General features: G+C 40.6%; 2 protein-coding genes across 3 annotated transcripts; one reads left to right on the top strand and one right to left on the bottom strand.

Annotated features, from left to right (window-relative positions):
• Positions 1-533: 533 nt before the first annotated feature.
• On the top strand, positions 534-4,779 carry LOC115436649 (insulin-like growth factor-binding protein 1). Its single transcript, XM_030159551.1, has 4 exons — positions 534-1,907; positions 3,981-4,120; positions 4,297-4,425; positions 4,521-4,779. Exons 1-4 carry the CDS (start codon positions 1,562-1,564, stop codon positions 4,644-4,646), a joined length of 741 nt encoding a protein of 246 aa, XP_030015411.1. The 5' UTR covers positions 534-1,561; the 3' UTR covers positions 4,647-4,779.
• A 970-nt stretch (positions 4,780-5,749) lies between these two features.
• LOC115436647 (insulin-like growth factor-binding protein 3) lies at positions 5,750-10,713 on the bottom strand. Of its 2 annotated transcripts, none has more exons than XM_030159549.1 (4): positions 10,216-10,713; positions 9,305-9,555; positions 8,407-8,526; positions 5,750-6,763 (listed from the first exon to the last, which is right to left on the bottom strand). In XM_030159549.1, the coding sequence occupies exons 1-4, from the start codon at positions 10,586-10,588 to the stop codon at positions 6,638-6,640; spliced, it is 870 nt and encodes a 289-aa protein (XP_030015409.1). In that variant the 5' UTR covers positions 10,589-10,713; the 3' UTR covers positions 5,750-6,637. The 2 variants fall into 2 exon arrangements, with proteins under 2 accessions (XP_030015409.1, XP_030015410.1); XM_030159550.1 differs by having other exon boundaries at positions 9,305-9,552.
• Positions 10,714-16,009: the final 5,296 nt, after the last annotated feature.

The following is a 16,009-nucleotide window of genomic DNA, read 5'->3' as shown; positions in this document are numbered from 1 at the left end:
GCATCTATGGGAGGTGCTGAACAAACAAATCCTCACATCACAATTTACAGGACTTGCAATTTTTCTGAATTGCAAAACACTAAACCCCATTCTCTGACTCAACCACTCATCAGTAGCTTCTTAACATAACAAACCAAAACATCCTTCAGGCCTTTTCGGGAATTTTGTCGCGAAGTGCATTGTGGGAATGGGAATTCGACACAGCAGCAATTTCACTGTCTCTTGGTGAGTGCTGAACCCAAATATCACCTTTACCTCCATAAACCGGCTATACTCATTCAAAACAACCCTGGTGAACTCTATCATTTTACATTGTAGCAATCTGGCTCGTTTTCTTGCCAAATCTGTGAGAAACCGCTTTCGCTTCCCACAATGCACTTCGTGACAAAATTTCCGATAAGGCCCGAGTCACGTTTCGGTTTGTTACGTAAACAAGGGGACTGTGTTTATGATAGAGTCATCTTCGAAGTTGTTCACCATGAAGGAAGTGTTTCAGGTGGGTACGCACGGAAAGACTAATGGATTAGTGATAATTAGGCTACCACTGGGGTTTTACAAATTTGGAAAAAAAAAATGTGATGAAAGTCATAAGCTGTTTTAAATGCCAGATTTTAGTGACATTTTAGTTGTTCAACTACACTGCAAATTGACAAAACTTTTGGCCTAGATTTAAATTCAAACCATAGTCACTTCTGTAAACCTCAGGTATTCATCTGTAGTTTTGTCTCAGTATCACCATCTTTCTTTTTAGTTCTTGTACTTCCACATACTCATTATAACTTAAGATTGTAAGATTTGTTGGCGATAAACTGTGCAAAAATACATTTTAAGAATAAAACGCCTGAGGTCACACTGGGTACTGGTTATGAGTGGTGTTTGTGTGTATGTCACAGTGCATGAGGACATACAGATAGCTATGACAAATACTACACCAAGGAAACAACCAATTACTACCATCCTTCTTATGACAAACATGTTATGACTTTAGCAAAGCCATCCACAATGTTGGGGTTATGCAATGCTAAAGGGTAAAGATCTCGTTTATCTGTCTGTCAGATAAGATTAACCTTCACCAAAGGGACTAAAACAGACAAATAAGGTTGTGTCAAAGCACAGACTGTCAGGATAAGTTCACCAAATACAAGACTTACCAGAGTTCTCATGGTTCTTCTATAGATATTGGTCATTATTCCTACTTTTACATAGAGAACCTTTTTTGTTATTGTTTTCATAACTTCAAAGGTAAAGTCAGATGTGTCATTTGGTCAACCAAAAACAGGGTTGTTTTGATGTTCAATCACTGTCCCGGATCAATATTGACAACAGACCCTGTGAACCTTGATGTACGCACGCAAACCAGGGTCATCCACCGTTTAAAGCAACTTCGTCAAAATATTTTATATGTGCAACTCACTGTGTCAATCATTAACCCTCTGGAGGCCAAGCTGTTGTATAAATACCGGTTCGGAGAAATCGCTTTAGAAGGAAAAACAACCATCAGAGTCAAGTCCAAAAAGAAACAGGAGAAAGATCTTTTTTTTTTTTTACCTTTAGACTGAAGATGCCTGGATTATATGGGAAGTTGAGGCTCCTGGCAGCAATGGCCCTAACGCTCTGGGCCGGGGTCTGGTCATCCCCGGTGGTCGGGCCGGAGCCAATCCGATGTGCCCCCTGTTCACAGGAGAAACTCAACGACTGTCCCGCCATCCCTGCAGACTGTAAACAGGTCCTGAGGGAGCCCGGCTGTGGCTGCTGCATGGCCTGCGCCCTGGACAAAGGAGAGTCATGTGGGGTCCACACTGCACACTGTGGTGAAGGTCTCCGCTGTACCCCCAGACCTGGTGAGGCCAGACCCCTGCATGCCCTGACTCGAGGACAGGGGGTCTGCACCGACGACCTGGGCCAAGGTAACCCCCCCTGCTCTCATCTTGGATATTATTTCCTTCAGACTTCATAATCTTAACCCATAAAGACCCAAATGCCCACCATTGACCAAAATCATTTACTGATATAAAATATTAAATAACTGTTGATCCACTAGTCCTATCAATACCTGTAAATAACTGATGTAAAATGAAGTTTGCCAACTTTCATGGTCATCGGATGTGACCCATTTCGATGTTCAGAGGCTCTGTAGTGAACGTGGAAACACCATCATCTACTGCAAAGTTGATTCACCATAAAACCAGAGTACGAATTATCCCTCCATAATTGGGGGGGGGGGGGCGCCCTTCACTTCTTCTATGGCCATCATGTGTGCCCTTTCCTTTTCCTTATAGTGTCTCTGTGAATAAAACAGAAACTTAATTCAATAAAATATTCACGACAGTTGGGGATAGTAGTGATGGGCAATAATATGAACAGGGTTTACAGTTGTGGAAAAAAATTAATAGACCATCAAAAGTCATCAAAAACAATAGTTATGCAATCAAGTACTAACTTCTGTGTGTATCATGTGACTAAAACAGACAGAAAACAAAACATGGAATGTCTAAAAGCACTGTTTTTGGCAGTACAATGCCATAGCTATTGATGTAAGAACTTCGGTGGTTTTGGTTATAATCAAGAAAATCACAGAAAATGGCTAGATATCATCTCTTAAATTAAACTCTTATGAGCTATTTTTGTTGTTATCATTATATTTATCCAAACAAATGTACCTTTAGTTGCACCAGGCATTAAAATGAACAAGAAATTCAAGGGTGAAACAAGGGTGGTCTAATATTTTTTTCTGTGACTGTATTCGGAAAGATAAGCACAGAAATACTTGTTTTGTCCTCACTTAAAAAATATTAAATGAACTGAACGTTAACTGTTGAAAAGGTGAACTATGAACATGAAATTATTTTATTTATTCTGTATGAACTGAACTTTGAACAAGTTCATGTGACGTGTAAACTTGCACAACACCGTCACTGATTGTACTTCTACAACACATTTTACTCACGATAAAATGAGAATGGAAACAAAGGGAGTTTATCTCTTTGGCAAATTAGAATTGATTTTACCAAACAAAAATGGAGTAAGTTTGCTTCAATTAGAGAGTTAGCTTATCTTGGTAAAAAGTTAGCTAACATTAACGTCGACTGTACCTGCCTCAGTGGAACAATGTTAAGTAACTGAACTTACAAACTCGTCAGCTTGTATCCATAAACTACTAAAACAGTTAACTAAAGTTGTAAAATAATACATTTTCTACAAGCTAGACGTCTGCTAGCTACTTACACATCACATCAGTGACATGACAGGTGAATTTACCAAACGATCCCTGTGACGTCATCGACTCATTAAAGTTAGATCCCAGTTGCTTTTAGCGCCGCCGTGGTTAAAAATGGTACGGTCCACAATAGGGATGTCTGAAATCGTTTTAAGTTAAACTGTTCCTTCACTAAAAAATGAAGTACACTTACATTGGATTTTTTTCGTCACAAAGAAGAATCACCGGAACCCCCAAAAACTGGTATTTGTTTGTCTCTTTAAAGGAGTCTGGGTCTTCGCCTTATACCTCCTGAGTACCCCCGTAATTCGAACTATGCATAAAACCCATGTCAGTGGGTGGATACACTTGGTTTATGTTCAGTTAATGATAGCTATATTTTGCTCAACATGTTTTTTTTTCTTCAGTTTTCTCTGTTATTGATATAATAACCCCCAACTTAATCTGAGCTGTAATGAACATCTACATTATGAGTAAATTAAATATAAGAAAATACATGATTTTCACTCAAAAATACAAAATACAGAGGATAATATTACAGTAAATGGTGATAAATCACTTATGAAAGTTTTGTTTTTGTTTTTGTTTTTTTTAAATAGAGTAAAAGTCATTTAGAACTGCCACAAAAGTAACACTGGATCTTTATGGGTTAAAATATCCAAATCTGATCCAAAACAAAACAGAGCTGCACCGGTCATCAAAGTGGTTTTTCAAAACAGTGTGTTTTTTTATCATCAGTTTATTTTTTTTCCCCTCCTTGTAGATGACACTGATGTAGTCACTGACCAGGGCTCCCTGCACTACCTGCTGGGACTCAATCTCCCTCTTGACCACCAAGACCAGGAAGGCCAGGAGAGCATCAAGGCCAAAGTGAATGCAATCCGCAACAAACTGGTGCAGCAGGTGAGGAAGAGCATCAACATGACTGATGGAGACACTTCAGACAAATATACCTTCCTTCCACAAGAGGGAGCACTTGATATTGTAGAATAGAAAACTAGGATTAATCTCAGTATTTGTGTGTATTGGAGTCACCTCTCACTTGTTTTTTTGTTTTTTTTGTTTTTTTTTTTACTTAGGGTCCTTGTCACACTGAACTACACACAGCACTGGACATGATCGCCACCTCCCAGCAGATACTAGGAGAGAAGTTCACAACATTCTACTTACCCAACTGTGACAAGCACGGCTTCTACAAGGCCAAGCAGGTGAGATATTAAAGGAACGCAAGAGTAAAAATCAAAACAAAATGATTCCACCTGAAGCTCCTGAGTGACATATTTTCGGTGCATGTGTGTCTCAGTGTGAGTCGTCTCTGGTTGGACCGCCTGCTCGCTGCTGGTGCGTCTCCTCCTGGAACGGGAAGAAGATCCCAGGATCAAGTGACCTCCTCGGAGACTCAGAGTGCCATCAAGAAGTCACTCACTAAAAGATGGACCCTATTATCTGTTAATTATTGAGCATACATACATGCAAATATATACAAAAGAACATGCAGATCCAAAAATGCAAAATATGTTTCACAGGTAAACACATCTCCATGCATTTACCTGTGAAAAAAACCTGCAGTTACTCACATAAAAAACACAATGTAAAGTTCTATATTAGGGACAAGATTTCCTTTTATTTTATTTACACGATGTATGTATCAAGCCTTATTTATTCAGAACTTGTATATTCTTACTAGCATTAACCATTTGTCATTTTTAGATTTTTTATATGTTTGCCTTTTTTTTTTTTTAAATTGTAAATAGGGCAACACTGTATACATTTGTGTTTCTGACTAAATAACTCCATTGCTCAAAACCACAGGTCAGCACCTCTGCCAAGCCCATTTCAGAGTCTTCAGAATCAGCTTTTTTTTTTTCTTTAATTCATTCAAAACTGGAGCTGTGCGTGGCATGAAACAACACAGCTGCTCATTCATTCAACATGTTGACATTGTCTGAATGTATCTCCATTGGCGTTTCCTCAATGGGTATTGGGGGAAATACTTAAAGTGCCACAAGTATGTGCACAGTGGCCAAGCTCAAACATATCAAGGCTCATCCAAGCCACTGTGAGGTTTGGGATGGGTTGTTCTGCATTTGTCTACCTCTACTAGTCTCTGCAGGTCCACAGGCTTAGCAGAGGATTGCTGAGGCTCTTCTCAGCAACACCTCGAGGACATTTTATTTGTCTCTCTAAAGGGTCATTGTGGTCTTTTCGTAATATTTATTATGATTCACTTGTGTTTTTGTGCTTATGTTGGCTTTTAAGGTCATGCACAGTGGACAGAACTCTGTAAATATTTGCCAGGAATGCTGCTATTCCATTATTGGTTCTCTTGAAAAGATGTATATATTATTATAATTCACTGGATGTGTATCTAATAAAATGTTACTCTTGTGTTCATGTGTTTCTTCTCAACTAAAATATCATGTCTAATCCACAATCACAGCAAATGGAGAAATAATAAAGAGAAAATTGCAACACCAGGATAGTTTTATACTGCCTTTATTAAGTAAAAATAGACCTCTGAGGGTTGCATTGTACATGCAAACAGCACATTTATTTAGACCAAGACAAGTGATGAAAATTATCACTGGTTATACAGAGATCAAAGATAAGGGTTTGTGGCCTTTATCACAAAATCCGAGCTTATACAAAGTGACACCAAAGCAGTAAAAACCACAGTACAAATTAAGGCAATGTGCTTCTGTCTGTGGCTCAAGTTCCATCATAAAAGCTTTATAGACACTGTAGTGTATGAGCTGCGCATTTTCTTCCAACTCCCTGAGGAGCAGAAAGCAACTGCAAATCATAGAAATAGGAATTCATAGTAAAGCAACCGAGAAGGTTCTGCGCGGTTACTCTGAAAGACATTATTGTACAAACAAAGATTTCAGGGTTGTCGTGACCGCACACAACCTCTCTCTAACAAATGCATTCTTAATCACAAGCATACAATGTATGATTACACATCACAAATATGTACACACGTGTAATGCCACTTGATTGTGCGTAGATGAGGAGCATTCTTATCAATGTTTTGTTTTGTTTTTTTTCAGAGGTACAAATGTCTCTGTGTATAATAATCAAAATAAGGTCTCTGAGATAAAGTCAGTAAGTGAATCCTCTTCTCAGAAGCTGCCCAGACTGGGTTGGAAACAACAGCTTATTGGAAAAAAAAAATCCAACCGTTGCAGAAAAGTACAGACTGTATCTGTGACATGGAGACATTTTCCTCCTGGTAGTCTTCATCTGTTCCCTTTACTCTGCCTCAGAAAAGGTCCCACAGGCAACAGATAGAAATAGCAAACATCCATATATCGGCTGAGCCATCTCTTGACCTCTCTCCCAATATCCTCAGTGTCTCCATTTGTTTACAATTCTTCTTGCTCTCACTCCCACCCTCCCTCCCTCTGTTTTGCTCAGCTCCTATTGGCTCTCGGAGTTGTAGTACTGGGCGTCTCCTCGCTCCTTCCCATCAAACCCTGGCAAAGGCTGCCCGTATTTGTCCACACACCAACAGAAGCCTCGCTTTCTGCCTTTGGATGGACGGCACTGAAAGTGAAGGAGAGGACAAGGTGAATGGAGGGAAGAGAAATGGGAGGAAAAGCAGCTTAATGTGCAAATCCAGTTGAATATGCAGCATTATGAGTAACAAGCCACTTTAGTCAATGAAGCAGAACAGCAATAGTTAAGAGCCATTAATGGTCAGATTGTGCTGAGTAGACGCAGCCTTGGCTATCCAACACGCTGTGGTATTTTGAGCTGCTTTTATGGTCTACCCAATGTTGCACACACATATAGAGACCTTTAAGGTAAACAGAAACCTGGTAAAATATTTGCTTAGTCCCGTTTGTGAACAACTGAGAACCAAGATCTATTTTCAGAAGCTGGTGGCCAGTACGAATCATCTGTTGCTGATTATACCCCACAGCTCCAAATTATGGGTACTACAAATGACTTACAGAGTCTGTGGAGCTACCCAAGGGCTGTTATTTTACTGCCAATTTTACTAAAGGTCAACCTCCACTCTAGTAAAACATGCAGCCATTCATTTTAAGGGCTAAAGGAACTGTGCTGCTGCTCCACAGAGGAATCAGAGCTAATCAGGGTGGAAGTCGTCCGAGTTTAGTTCAATATTTCAGCACAGTTTGACTGCGAGTCTGATACGGGCTGAAGGCAGACTCTCTTGATCATTATGTGATCATAATGTGTTTCATTGTGTGGTTACACAATCTGTACTTGATTTTTTCCTGGACAAATTAATGCATCAAAAGTAGGTTTACATTTTAGAAAAATGTGTCACAAATTGTACAGCAGTGAAAAAGAAAAAAAACATACACTAGAAGCCTATGTTCTGCCTATTAACAAGTACTTTTTTTCCTCCTGAAATCAGTGCTGGGCAGTCTATCAGTGACATAGACATTTACAGTTATTAAGGGATGTTTTGGCTTACAATCATGCAACCGTCCACATTAAACTGACCAACATGGATCATCTACGCCTTCAGTGCCTCAGGGCTCCACACAGTATGCTAGGTCCGTTCTACATAAACAAAGACAATGAGGCTGGCGTTGTGAAGCTGGTTATGAGATGATTGCAGGTCAAGGAGAACACTTCCATTAAGCAGGAGGGACTGCTATGTAATAAGAAAAACTGCCTTAGTGATGCAGTGGCGCGGGAGCCCTAAGTGCCTCCATATGAATGCTTTAGAACCACTCATTTATTACAAACCAATCGTGGGTGAGCCATGTGAGCATGGGGATGGCTGCAGCTCTATTTCTGTGCCTGCTTCTCAAAGTCCAGCAATTATGGGGCGAGCACATTGGGTGCCGTGGCCACCTTGACGTCTGTCTCCCTGGGAGGGTTCCCGTTAACCGGCCATCGTCCCAGCCGTCAACCCCAGTGGGGTTTGGCCCCTGCGGTTCCTGTCTCCAGCGCCAGTGGCTAGGGTCTACCTCACTGGTGTAGTGGTGCAATGATGAGGCTCTAATAACTACCAATGAATACAGGAGGACAGCTACAAATCTGTAATTGGGCTGCAGGAGACCTTAAGCTACACTGTGCTTGAGTCACTACTTGTATAAAGATGGAAAAAAGGGAAATGCACACTCCCTTGACACAGCCAGCATGCATGCATAAATGTGTATTTCACAGTGCAGTCAACAGGTGTCATTGCTCTGAATGTGCAATTTTACCTGCTTTTTCTTATAGAAGCCCTTCTTGTCACAGTTTGGTATGCGGAAACCTCTGGGGTTGAGAATGTCTGTAATTTTGAGGCTGCTGAGAATGCTCTCAATCTCCCTCCGACATGGACCCTACAGGTGAGAGAATATATACATGGTTACTGTACATTCTGCAATACTTACAGGAAACAGTAAAAAAAACTTCGCAGTTGTTCAATACATCTTTATGCAGCTTGTAATACAGAAGGTAATTAATTTGGTTCAGTAAACTGGCATACAGTGCAGTCAATGACCTGACATTAACAAAGCTGACTCATACTGCATCACACCACTAATACCTAAACAATGGTGGCTGCAAAATGAAAGAGGCAACGGATGAAAAATGAATTCATCTGACTGACTTGTAGAGGCTTAACAGTTTGCCAAAGCTGCTTAGAACTCTTACACTTTACACAAAGAATGGGGGATAAAGTGAATTCAAAAAGCTCAAAGAAGGAGCCAAAAGGCTTGTCCTCAAGTCCAAGTACTCCAGTCACTAATCAAAGCAGCCAGTCAAAGCCCATTACTAGTGTGTGCTCACTTCTCTGGCCAAAGAGAAGATCAAAATAGCAGCAGGGCTTCCCAACAGGCACTCACATAGGCCAATCCATCATTCGCTGGCTCTCAGTACACCCGGCACGCGGACGCCTTGTGGCCAAACAACCGCCTGACCCAGGTCAGCCACAGGGCCATCGTACCCGCTCGCTGCCATGCCATTCTATTGCTCATGATGGCTGCCAGCCGTCAGCACCACTACCCAAAACATTTCATCACCCACAGGGGAGAAAACACCAAAACACAGAGGAAGAGGAGAAAAACATTCCTTCAGTATGCTCAGAAGACAGAAAAGTATTGGTTGTATAGTACTTACATACTCAGGCTCCTGTTTGGTCTCTAGAGAAAAATTCTGTTGGTCTGTGATGAGTGGTCCTGGGAGCACCTCTATTTTAAAACTCTGGGTTCTCTTGTGTTGCTCCTGCCTTAAGATTTCTGACTTGGCAGGGGGGAAAAAGGGGTAAAGTTGCGGTCCCATAGGTCCCATGGGTCTGTGGGTGCTGTATGAGGTTTGAAGACCTGAGCCGGTGGAATTCCTCTCCTCATCCCGAGTCTCAACATTCTCTGCTAAAGTTGAAGAACAGCATTAAATTTATAACCAAAGAAGTGCATGAAAAGCTACATGATTACATTTAATGCAGTTTTTTTCCAGCATATGTATTTGTCATTTTATGAGCACCTGGATACCATTGTCAAGATCATGAGCATTTGATTTTTAAGGTTTACTAATATATTTATTTTCACTTCAGTTTTAGCAGGACATGGATAAGAAAGTATGCAAGATGCCTCCTATCATGTGACACCAAATGTGTTCCAGCCTTAAACTTTAAATCACTTACAAATGTTTATTTTAGCCTTTGGCAAAAGATTAAAGGAGGCTCAAATCCTATTAAAACTTCTTTTTTTGCACACTGAGATTCTTAATATGATTTAAACACCTTTTCTATTTACTATTATCTACTTCAGTCTGCATTCTACTCCAATCTTGAAGCAACAGAAAATATGTCAGTATGAGAATGCAAAAGAATAAGTGACTCCTATCAACACACAAGCTGTGAACATCAAAAACATTCTCCAACAGATGAAATCCTAACTTCCTCTGGGATAAAAATCCTGTTTGTTACTTTAAAAACACACAGTATGCATAAAGAACCTGTAAAAAATAAAAGAACCAATGAAGAGTCGGTGCGCACAGGACGCATGGATAAGGTGCGCACACTGTCTTACCTGGTAGTTCATTGACTGGAGGCGTAGGTCTGACGGATAATCGTTTGTTAGTTGCGTTTACACAAATCCCCCGTCCCTCCAGCAGAGCCTGCAGAGGTTTGGTCTCACCGGGCTGATGCTGACAAGTCAGTCCGGAGCCACATCTCCCGGTGTAAACGCCGCACGGTTGGCCAAAGCTGAGCGCACAAGTCATGCAGCAGCCGCAACCCGGTTCGCGGACTTTTTCGGCGCAGTCCTTGGGTAAAGGTTTGCACAAAAGCCGCGCTCCAGCATCACATGGTTCGCATCTGATAACCGGTCCGACCGCACTTGACCTCCGCGTAAAGGATGCCAGGATAAAAGTCATGCAAAGTGCGCGAAAATAGGGATCCATTGTGTCTTCCGAGCGCGTACGGAACCAAAAGTAGAAAAAGGACTCTGACCTACTGTGGTGTCTTCTCACTGGGTAGCTTCTCTCTCATTCACTTAAAGCCACCGGACAAAACATCTCAATATATAGACCCCGGTGACTGTAGTCACACCCCCGAATGGCTTGTGGTCGACTGATGAATTGCCTCGACTCCGACTTTACGATCAGAGCAATATTTTGGACTGCAAAATCCATCAAACAACTGCCATGAACCTATTTTTAAATAATTATATCGGAAAAAATAGAACCATTAATGTTTTGGTTTTTTTTTTTACTCATATCAGTAGTGTAATCTGGATATTTTTTTCTGAATAAGAAAGAATAAGATAAAATCTGAGGCAAATATAATAATAGAATTATTATTATTATTATTATTATTTTTTAAATGCTTTGGATGTGTTGTTCTCACTGTGAATACCACATACAAAGCATCTGTCATAGGGGGCGCCATGTGTGTGTCTTTTTTGTGTGAGAGTGTATGGAGCTTTTCACCTCACAGGTGATTCTCTGAACATGTTTAAGTAAATATGCACAGATCTGAGCATCTAAAGCTGTTGACTTGCATGGAAATACAAACTGATCATACACTTTTTACTACCCAGATAGCAAAATCATTATGGCTTAAATCTGGCCCAAAACTGGCATGCCATTTTGGCAAAGTTCTGGGTGGATGTATGGGTACTAAATGCCCCAAAATAGGCAAGCCAAAATCAAACCAGAAGGAAGCCAAAATTCACCCAAAACTAATTCCAAAATATAGCCATAATTGTCCCAGAAAAGCCCCAAATCCCCGTAATCCAGCCAAAAAATAGCCAAAACTGACCCAAAGAGAGGCCAAAAGGAAGCCAAAATTCACCCACAGTTTGTGTTGATCATGCTTTTAAAATGAAGTGGGGTTTTCTTCTGGGTAGAAATTCCTGCTCTTTGCACAGTGTTTTGGCTTTACAGAAATATGCCAAAACACAACCAAAAAACATCCATATATGGAAGATGTTGCTGCTCTTTAGTCAACATTTTGGCTTGCCATAAACATACCATACCATCCCTATACTTGATCCCGCTCTTTGCCCAGTCTTTTGGTTAACCACATATGCCAGAACTCAGCCATATACTGCTGGTGCCTCCATATCTATTATGGATAACTTTAATCATACCACAGTTAAGCCTAAAGGTTTTCATAATGCCAAAAGAAAGCCAAAAATACCAAATGTATGCCATAATACTGCCAAAATATTTGCTATCTGGGTACTATTATTAATGTTCCCTGTCCCCTGATTTAAGTGTAAACACAGGTTGCATGAATGAATAGATATCACTTTGGAACGGCTTCTTTTGTTGCTTTACAAGATTGCAAAGAGTCAACAAGCAGCATTTAACACAAATTATTATTTTCCACTCACTGTTGCATGACCTATATTTGCAGGGATGATCCAACAAAAGGACTTTCCCTGTTGGATGTGTTCATGCAGTGTTGTAGTTAGTGATGATAATTTAAGGTGTCTTGACCATATGGTATTGGCTGTTTTTCAGACATCATGTACCTGCTCCTCACACACACAGTAAAGCAGTGGTCTCTGAACTTGTTCATAAGTGTGACATACCTGGGTCTGTTCTGTTCATTTGTCAGTGCTACAAAGCAGACCTTGAAATAAGGACACATACCACACATGTAAGTGAGAAAATTCCTGAATAATTACACCTGTAGCATTTTTAGGTTTACTATTAATTGGTTACAGATGTGAGGGAATATACATGAAATGTCCAGAATACCTCAGAAGACCAACAGAAGGAGAAGTGAGGTGTACGGTTGCTCTTTGCTTTTAAAATGTCTTGGAAGTCAGTGTCAATTCACTTGCCAGCAAACCCTGGCACAGCCCTGCCTGTTAACAGACAGGTCTACAGCAAAGCAGTGCTCAATGGAATTCCAAACATTTGTTTCATATGCTGAAAAAAAGCTGACTGATTTTCCTCCCTCTCCTCCACTCAGAGCCCTTTGTAAGCCACCTGTGCATATTCTCCATAGCAGAGGAGAGCGTCGGGCACAGGGAGTAATGCACTGATGGAATGTCGTCCCGCAGAGCAACCACTCAATAAAGAGGGAGTGTGAAGAATGTGCTTTTGCACACACAGGATATTACTGTACATGTGTTTAACATAACCTACCATCAAAGGCTGCACTGACCAAACACAACTGCTTGTCAATTCTTAATCCAGGGCAATTTTCCACTGTTTTGAGTTAATTTGATCAAATCAGACACACTGGTTTGAAGCTCCACAGTGTGCAGAGAGGCGGCCTGCATTGATTCCAGCTGCAGCTGTAGCTTCTGTGTTGAAACCCTTTGCTAAATATAAACTAGCTACTGAATGCATGCTTTTCTAATCTTATTAAATTCACAGCTATAATTTCCTGCAATTTTGACAGTGGTTATGGGGGGTTTAGTACCTGTGCCTTAAAGAAATCATTTATATTTGATAAAACAATATCACCTATGCAAAATGGTAATGATGTTATCAAGTACTTTTTTAAGCAATTGGCTCAACCATAAGTTGAATTAAAAGAAAGGGGAAAGTCAAACATATGAGTAAATAATTTGTTGTTTTTGGGTATGTATGAATGTGGACCTCCATCCCCACTCTGGCTGTGCTTTGAGGCGGCTGTGTAAAGACACAGGGATTGGTGTTACTGTAGTGACGGGGAAAATCACAAGAATCTGCTGCAAGGGCCAAAGATCACAGATTGAAAAGTACATAGTTTAATCAGCTGGAGATCAGCAGAACATAGCTGGGTTAAATCAGGGGAGGGGACACACATCAGTAATATATGTGTGTGTCTGTATGCTTTTACACCCAAATACACACTTAAGTTTTCCTCATTCTTTCTTGGAATTTATGATGGCAGTGGGGCACCAGTGAGTCTATGTGTGGATGGAGAGTATGTGGGTAGATACTGTATAGAGCGCTGGAATACCAGAGGAGGGGTGGGTCTTTTTAGGAATGAGGCTGTCACAGATCACATGACAGTCTGGTCACTATTATTCTATTTACGCCACAGTCTCATGACCGTCTGTCATATAATTGCCTCTGTCTGAAGACCTCTGAGCAGACTCTCATCACGGCCACAATGGAAGCAAAGGTCTCTATTGTGATTAATATGATCATCCTTTCTCTTTGAAGTCGCTCTGACTGGCACTCCTACAAAGCTTCGACAATTATCCGATTATTACATGTAGTCTGAACAGTGGACAAAATAAAGAGCCGAAAGGTCAAAGGGCACCTTTCATCTAAATCCAGGGTTGGTTAATTATTTTTTTGGAGTGGTCTGTTCAGGAGCTGTCATGGTTGCCATTTCTGGAGGCTTGGCCCCCGAGGCAGTCCAAAGCTGTAATTAGTCCTGAGCGAAGAGGAGGACAGAGAGAGAGGAGCTCTCAGCACTCAGTCTGACAGATTGCAGAGTGTTCGGAAGTGGGCTGAGTGTGGCGCCGTTCACTTTGGGCCCTGAATCCCCCCCCAGACAGTATCACTTCCTGTGGCTATATTTTTCTGTCCCATACATTTGAAGATCCATTCGCACATGTATGCTAATATTCTTAAACACACAAAAAATACTAACCGACATTGATGGTTTCTTATTTACTTAACTATTTCAAGGATAATTCTGTGACTGAATGACATCAAAAGCATAAATTTAATGCATACAATATGTATCACAGACATGCAAAGTTTTTTGGGGACGAATATTGAGCAAAAAAATGCAACATAGACTAAATGAAACAGACAACAGTGCATGTAATTTCTCCTTGTACAGTCATGTATCATATTCTTTTTGACACTTACACTCCATCAAGAGAACAAATTACAGCTAGTGGAAAGGGGGGGGGGGGGGGTGTATCCCTTGCAGATGCAGACCCCACAATGCTCCATTTATTTTATAAGTGATGGTGGTCTGTGGTTGCAAAATGTGGTTTTTACATTCCCCATGTCTGCTTTCATATTGTTCTTTATGCCTTCATATGCAAGTCTTTATGGTTTGTTGTTTGATTATTTTTTATAAAACAGGATTTCAGATGTTCATGACTGTTTGGATTCATGTTACTGTGCATGTCGATAAAACTAAACATGTGTTACAATTATTTAGCAAGTATAAGGTATGCACCCTTTTTGATATAGTTTCTGTCATCTGTGCACCTGACCTGACAGACAGACAGACAGACAGACAGACAGACAGACAGACAGACAGACAGACAGACAGACAGACAGACAGACAGATAGATAGATAGATAGATAGATAGATAGATAGATAGATAGATAGATAGATAGATAGATAGATAGATAGATAGATAGATAGAGTGAGTGAGTGAGTGAGTGAGTGAGAGAAAGAGATAGATAGATAGATAGATAGATAGATAGATAGATAGATAGATAGATAGATAGATAGATAGATAGATAGATAGATAGATAGATAGATAGATAGATAGATAGATAGATAGATAGATAGAGTGAGTGAGTGAGTGAGAGAAAGAGATAGAGAGAGAGAGAGAGAGATAGTGAGTGAGTGAGTGATAGATAGAGAGTGAGCGAGAGAGAGAAAGAGAGATGACAGACAGACAGACAGACAGACAGACAGACAGACAGACAGACAGACAGACAGACAGACAGACAGATAGATAGATAGATAGATAGATAGATAGATAGATAGATAGATAGATAGATAGATAGATAGATAGATAGATAGATAGAGTGAGCAAGAGAGAGAAAGAGAGATGACAGACAGACAGACAGACAGACAGACAGACAGACAGACAGACAGACAGACAGACAGATAGATAGATAGATAGATAGATAGATAGATAGATAGATAGATAGATAGATAGATAGATAGATAGATAGATAGATAGATAGATAGATAGATAGATAGATAGATAGATCGATCGATCGATCCCCACCCAAACTGGGCCCCTTCTTCAGTTTAGTAGGTCACCTTTATTTACAGTCATGACAGAAACATCAGCAGCTATTTTTACGACTTCAAACATGAACTGCTTCAATCCGCTGCCGTGCAATTATACTCAATTAATAATCCTTCTGTGAACCGGCCTGATTACATAACACCCCCCCACCCCACCCCACCTCCATTTTGACCTGAAATGAACTATTTTGTGCCCCTAATATAAAAGCCTGCAATTAATCTCAGGGTGCATTTGGAGGTTTTAACGTCTGCTGAAAAACCAAACAGGGGCCTCAAACTGTGCAGCCATCTCAGAGTGAACTTTCTATTTTTGCACCCCAACCTTTGTTCTGCCTCAGAGGGAAAAAGATGAGCCCTGCCCCTCTAATTAAGTGCCTGTAAAACGCTACAGAGCTGGTGGTGATGGTGGGGTTGTGGTG

Source organism: Sphaeramia orbicularis, chromosome 17 (assembly GCF_902148855.1).
Source record: "Sphaeramia orbicularis chromosome 17, fSphaOr1.1, whole genome shotgun sequence".
NCBI classification, from domain to species: Eukaryota; Metazoa; Chordata; class Actinopteri; order Kurtiformes; family Apogonidae; genus Sphaeramia; species Sphaeramia orbicularis.
Note: the sequence above shows the minus strand (reverse complement) of the source record. Positions and strands in the feature narration are given on the sequence as shown.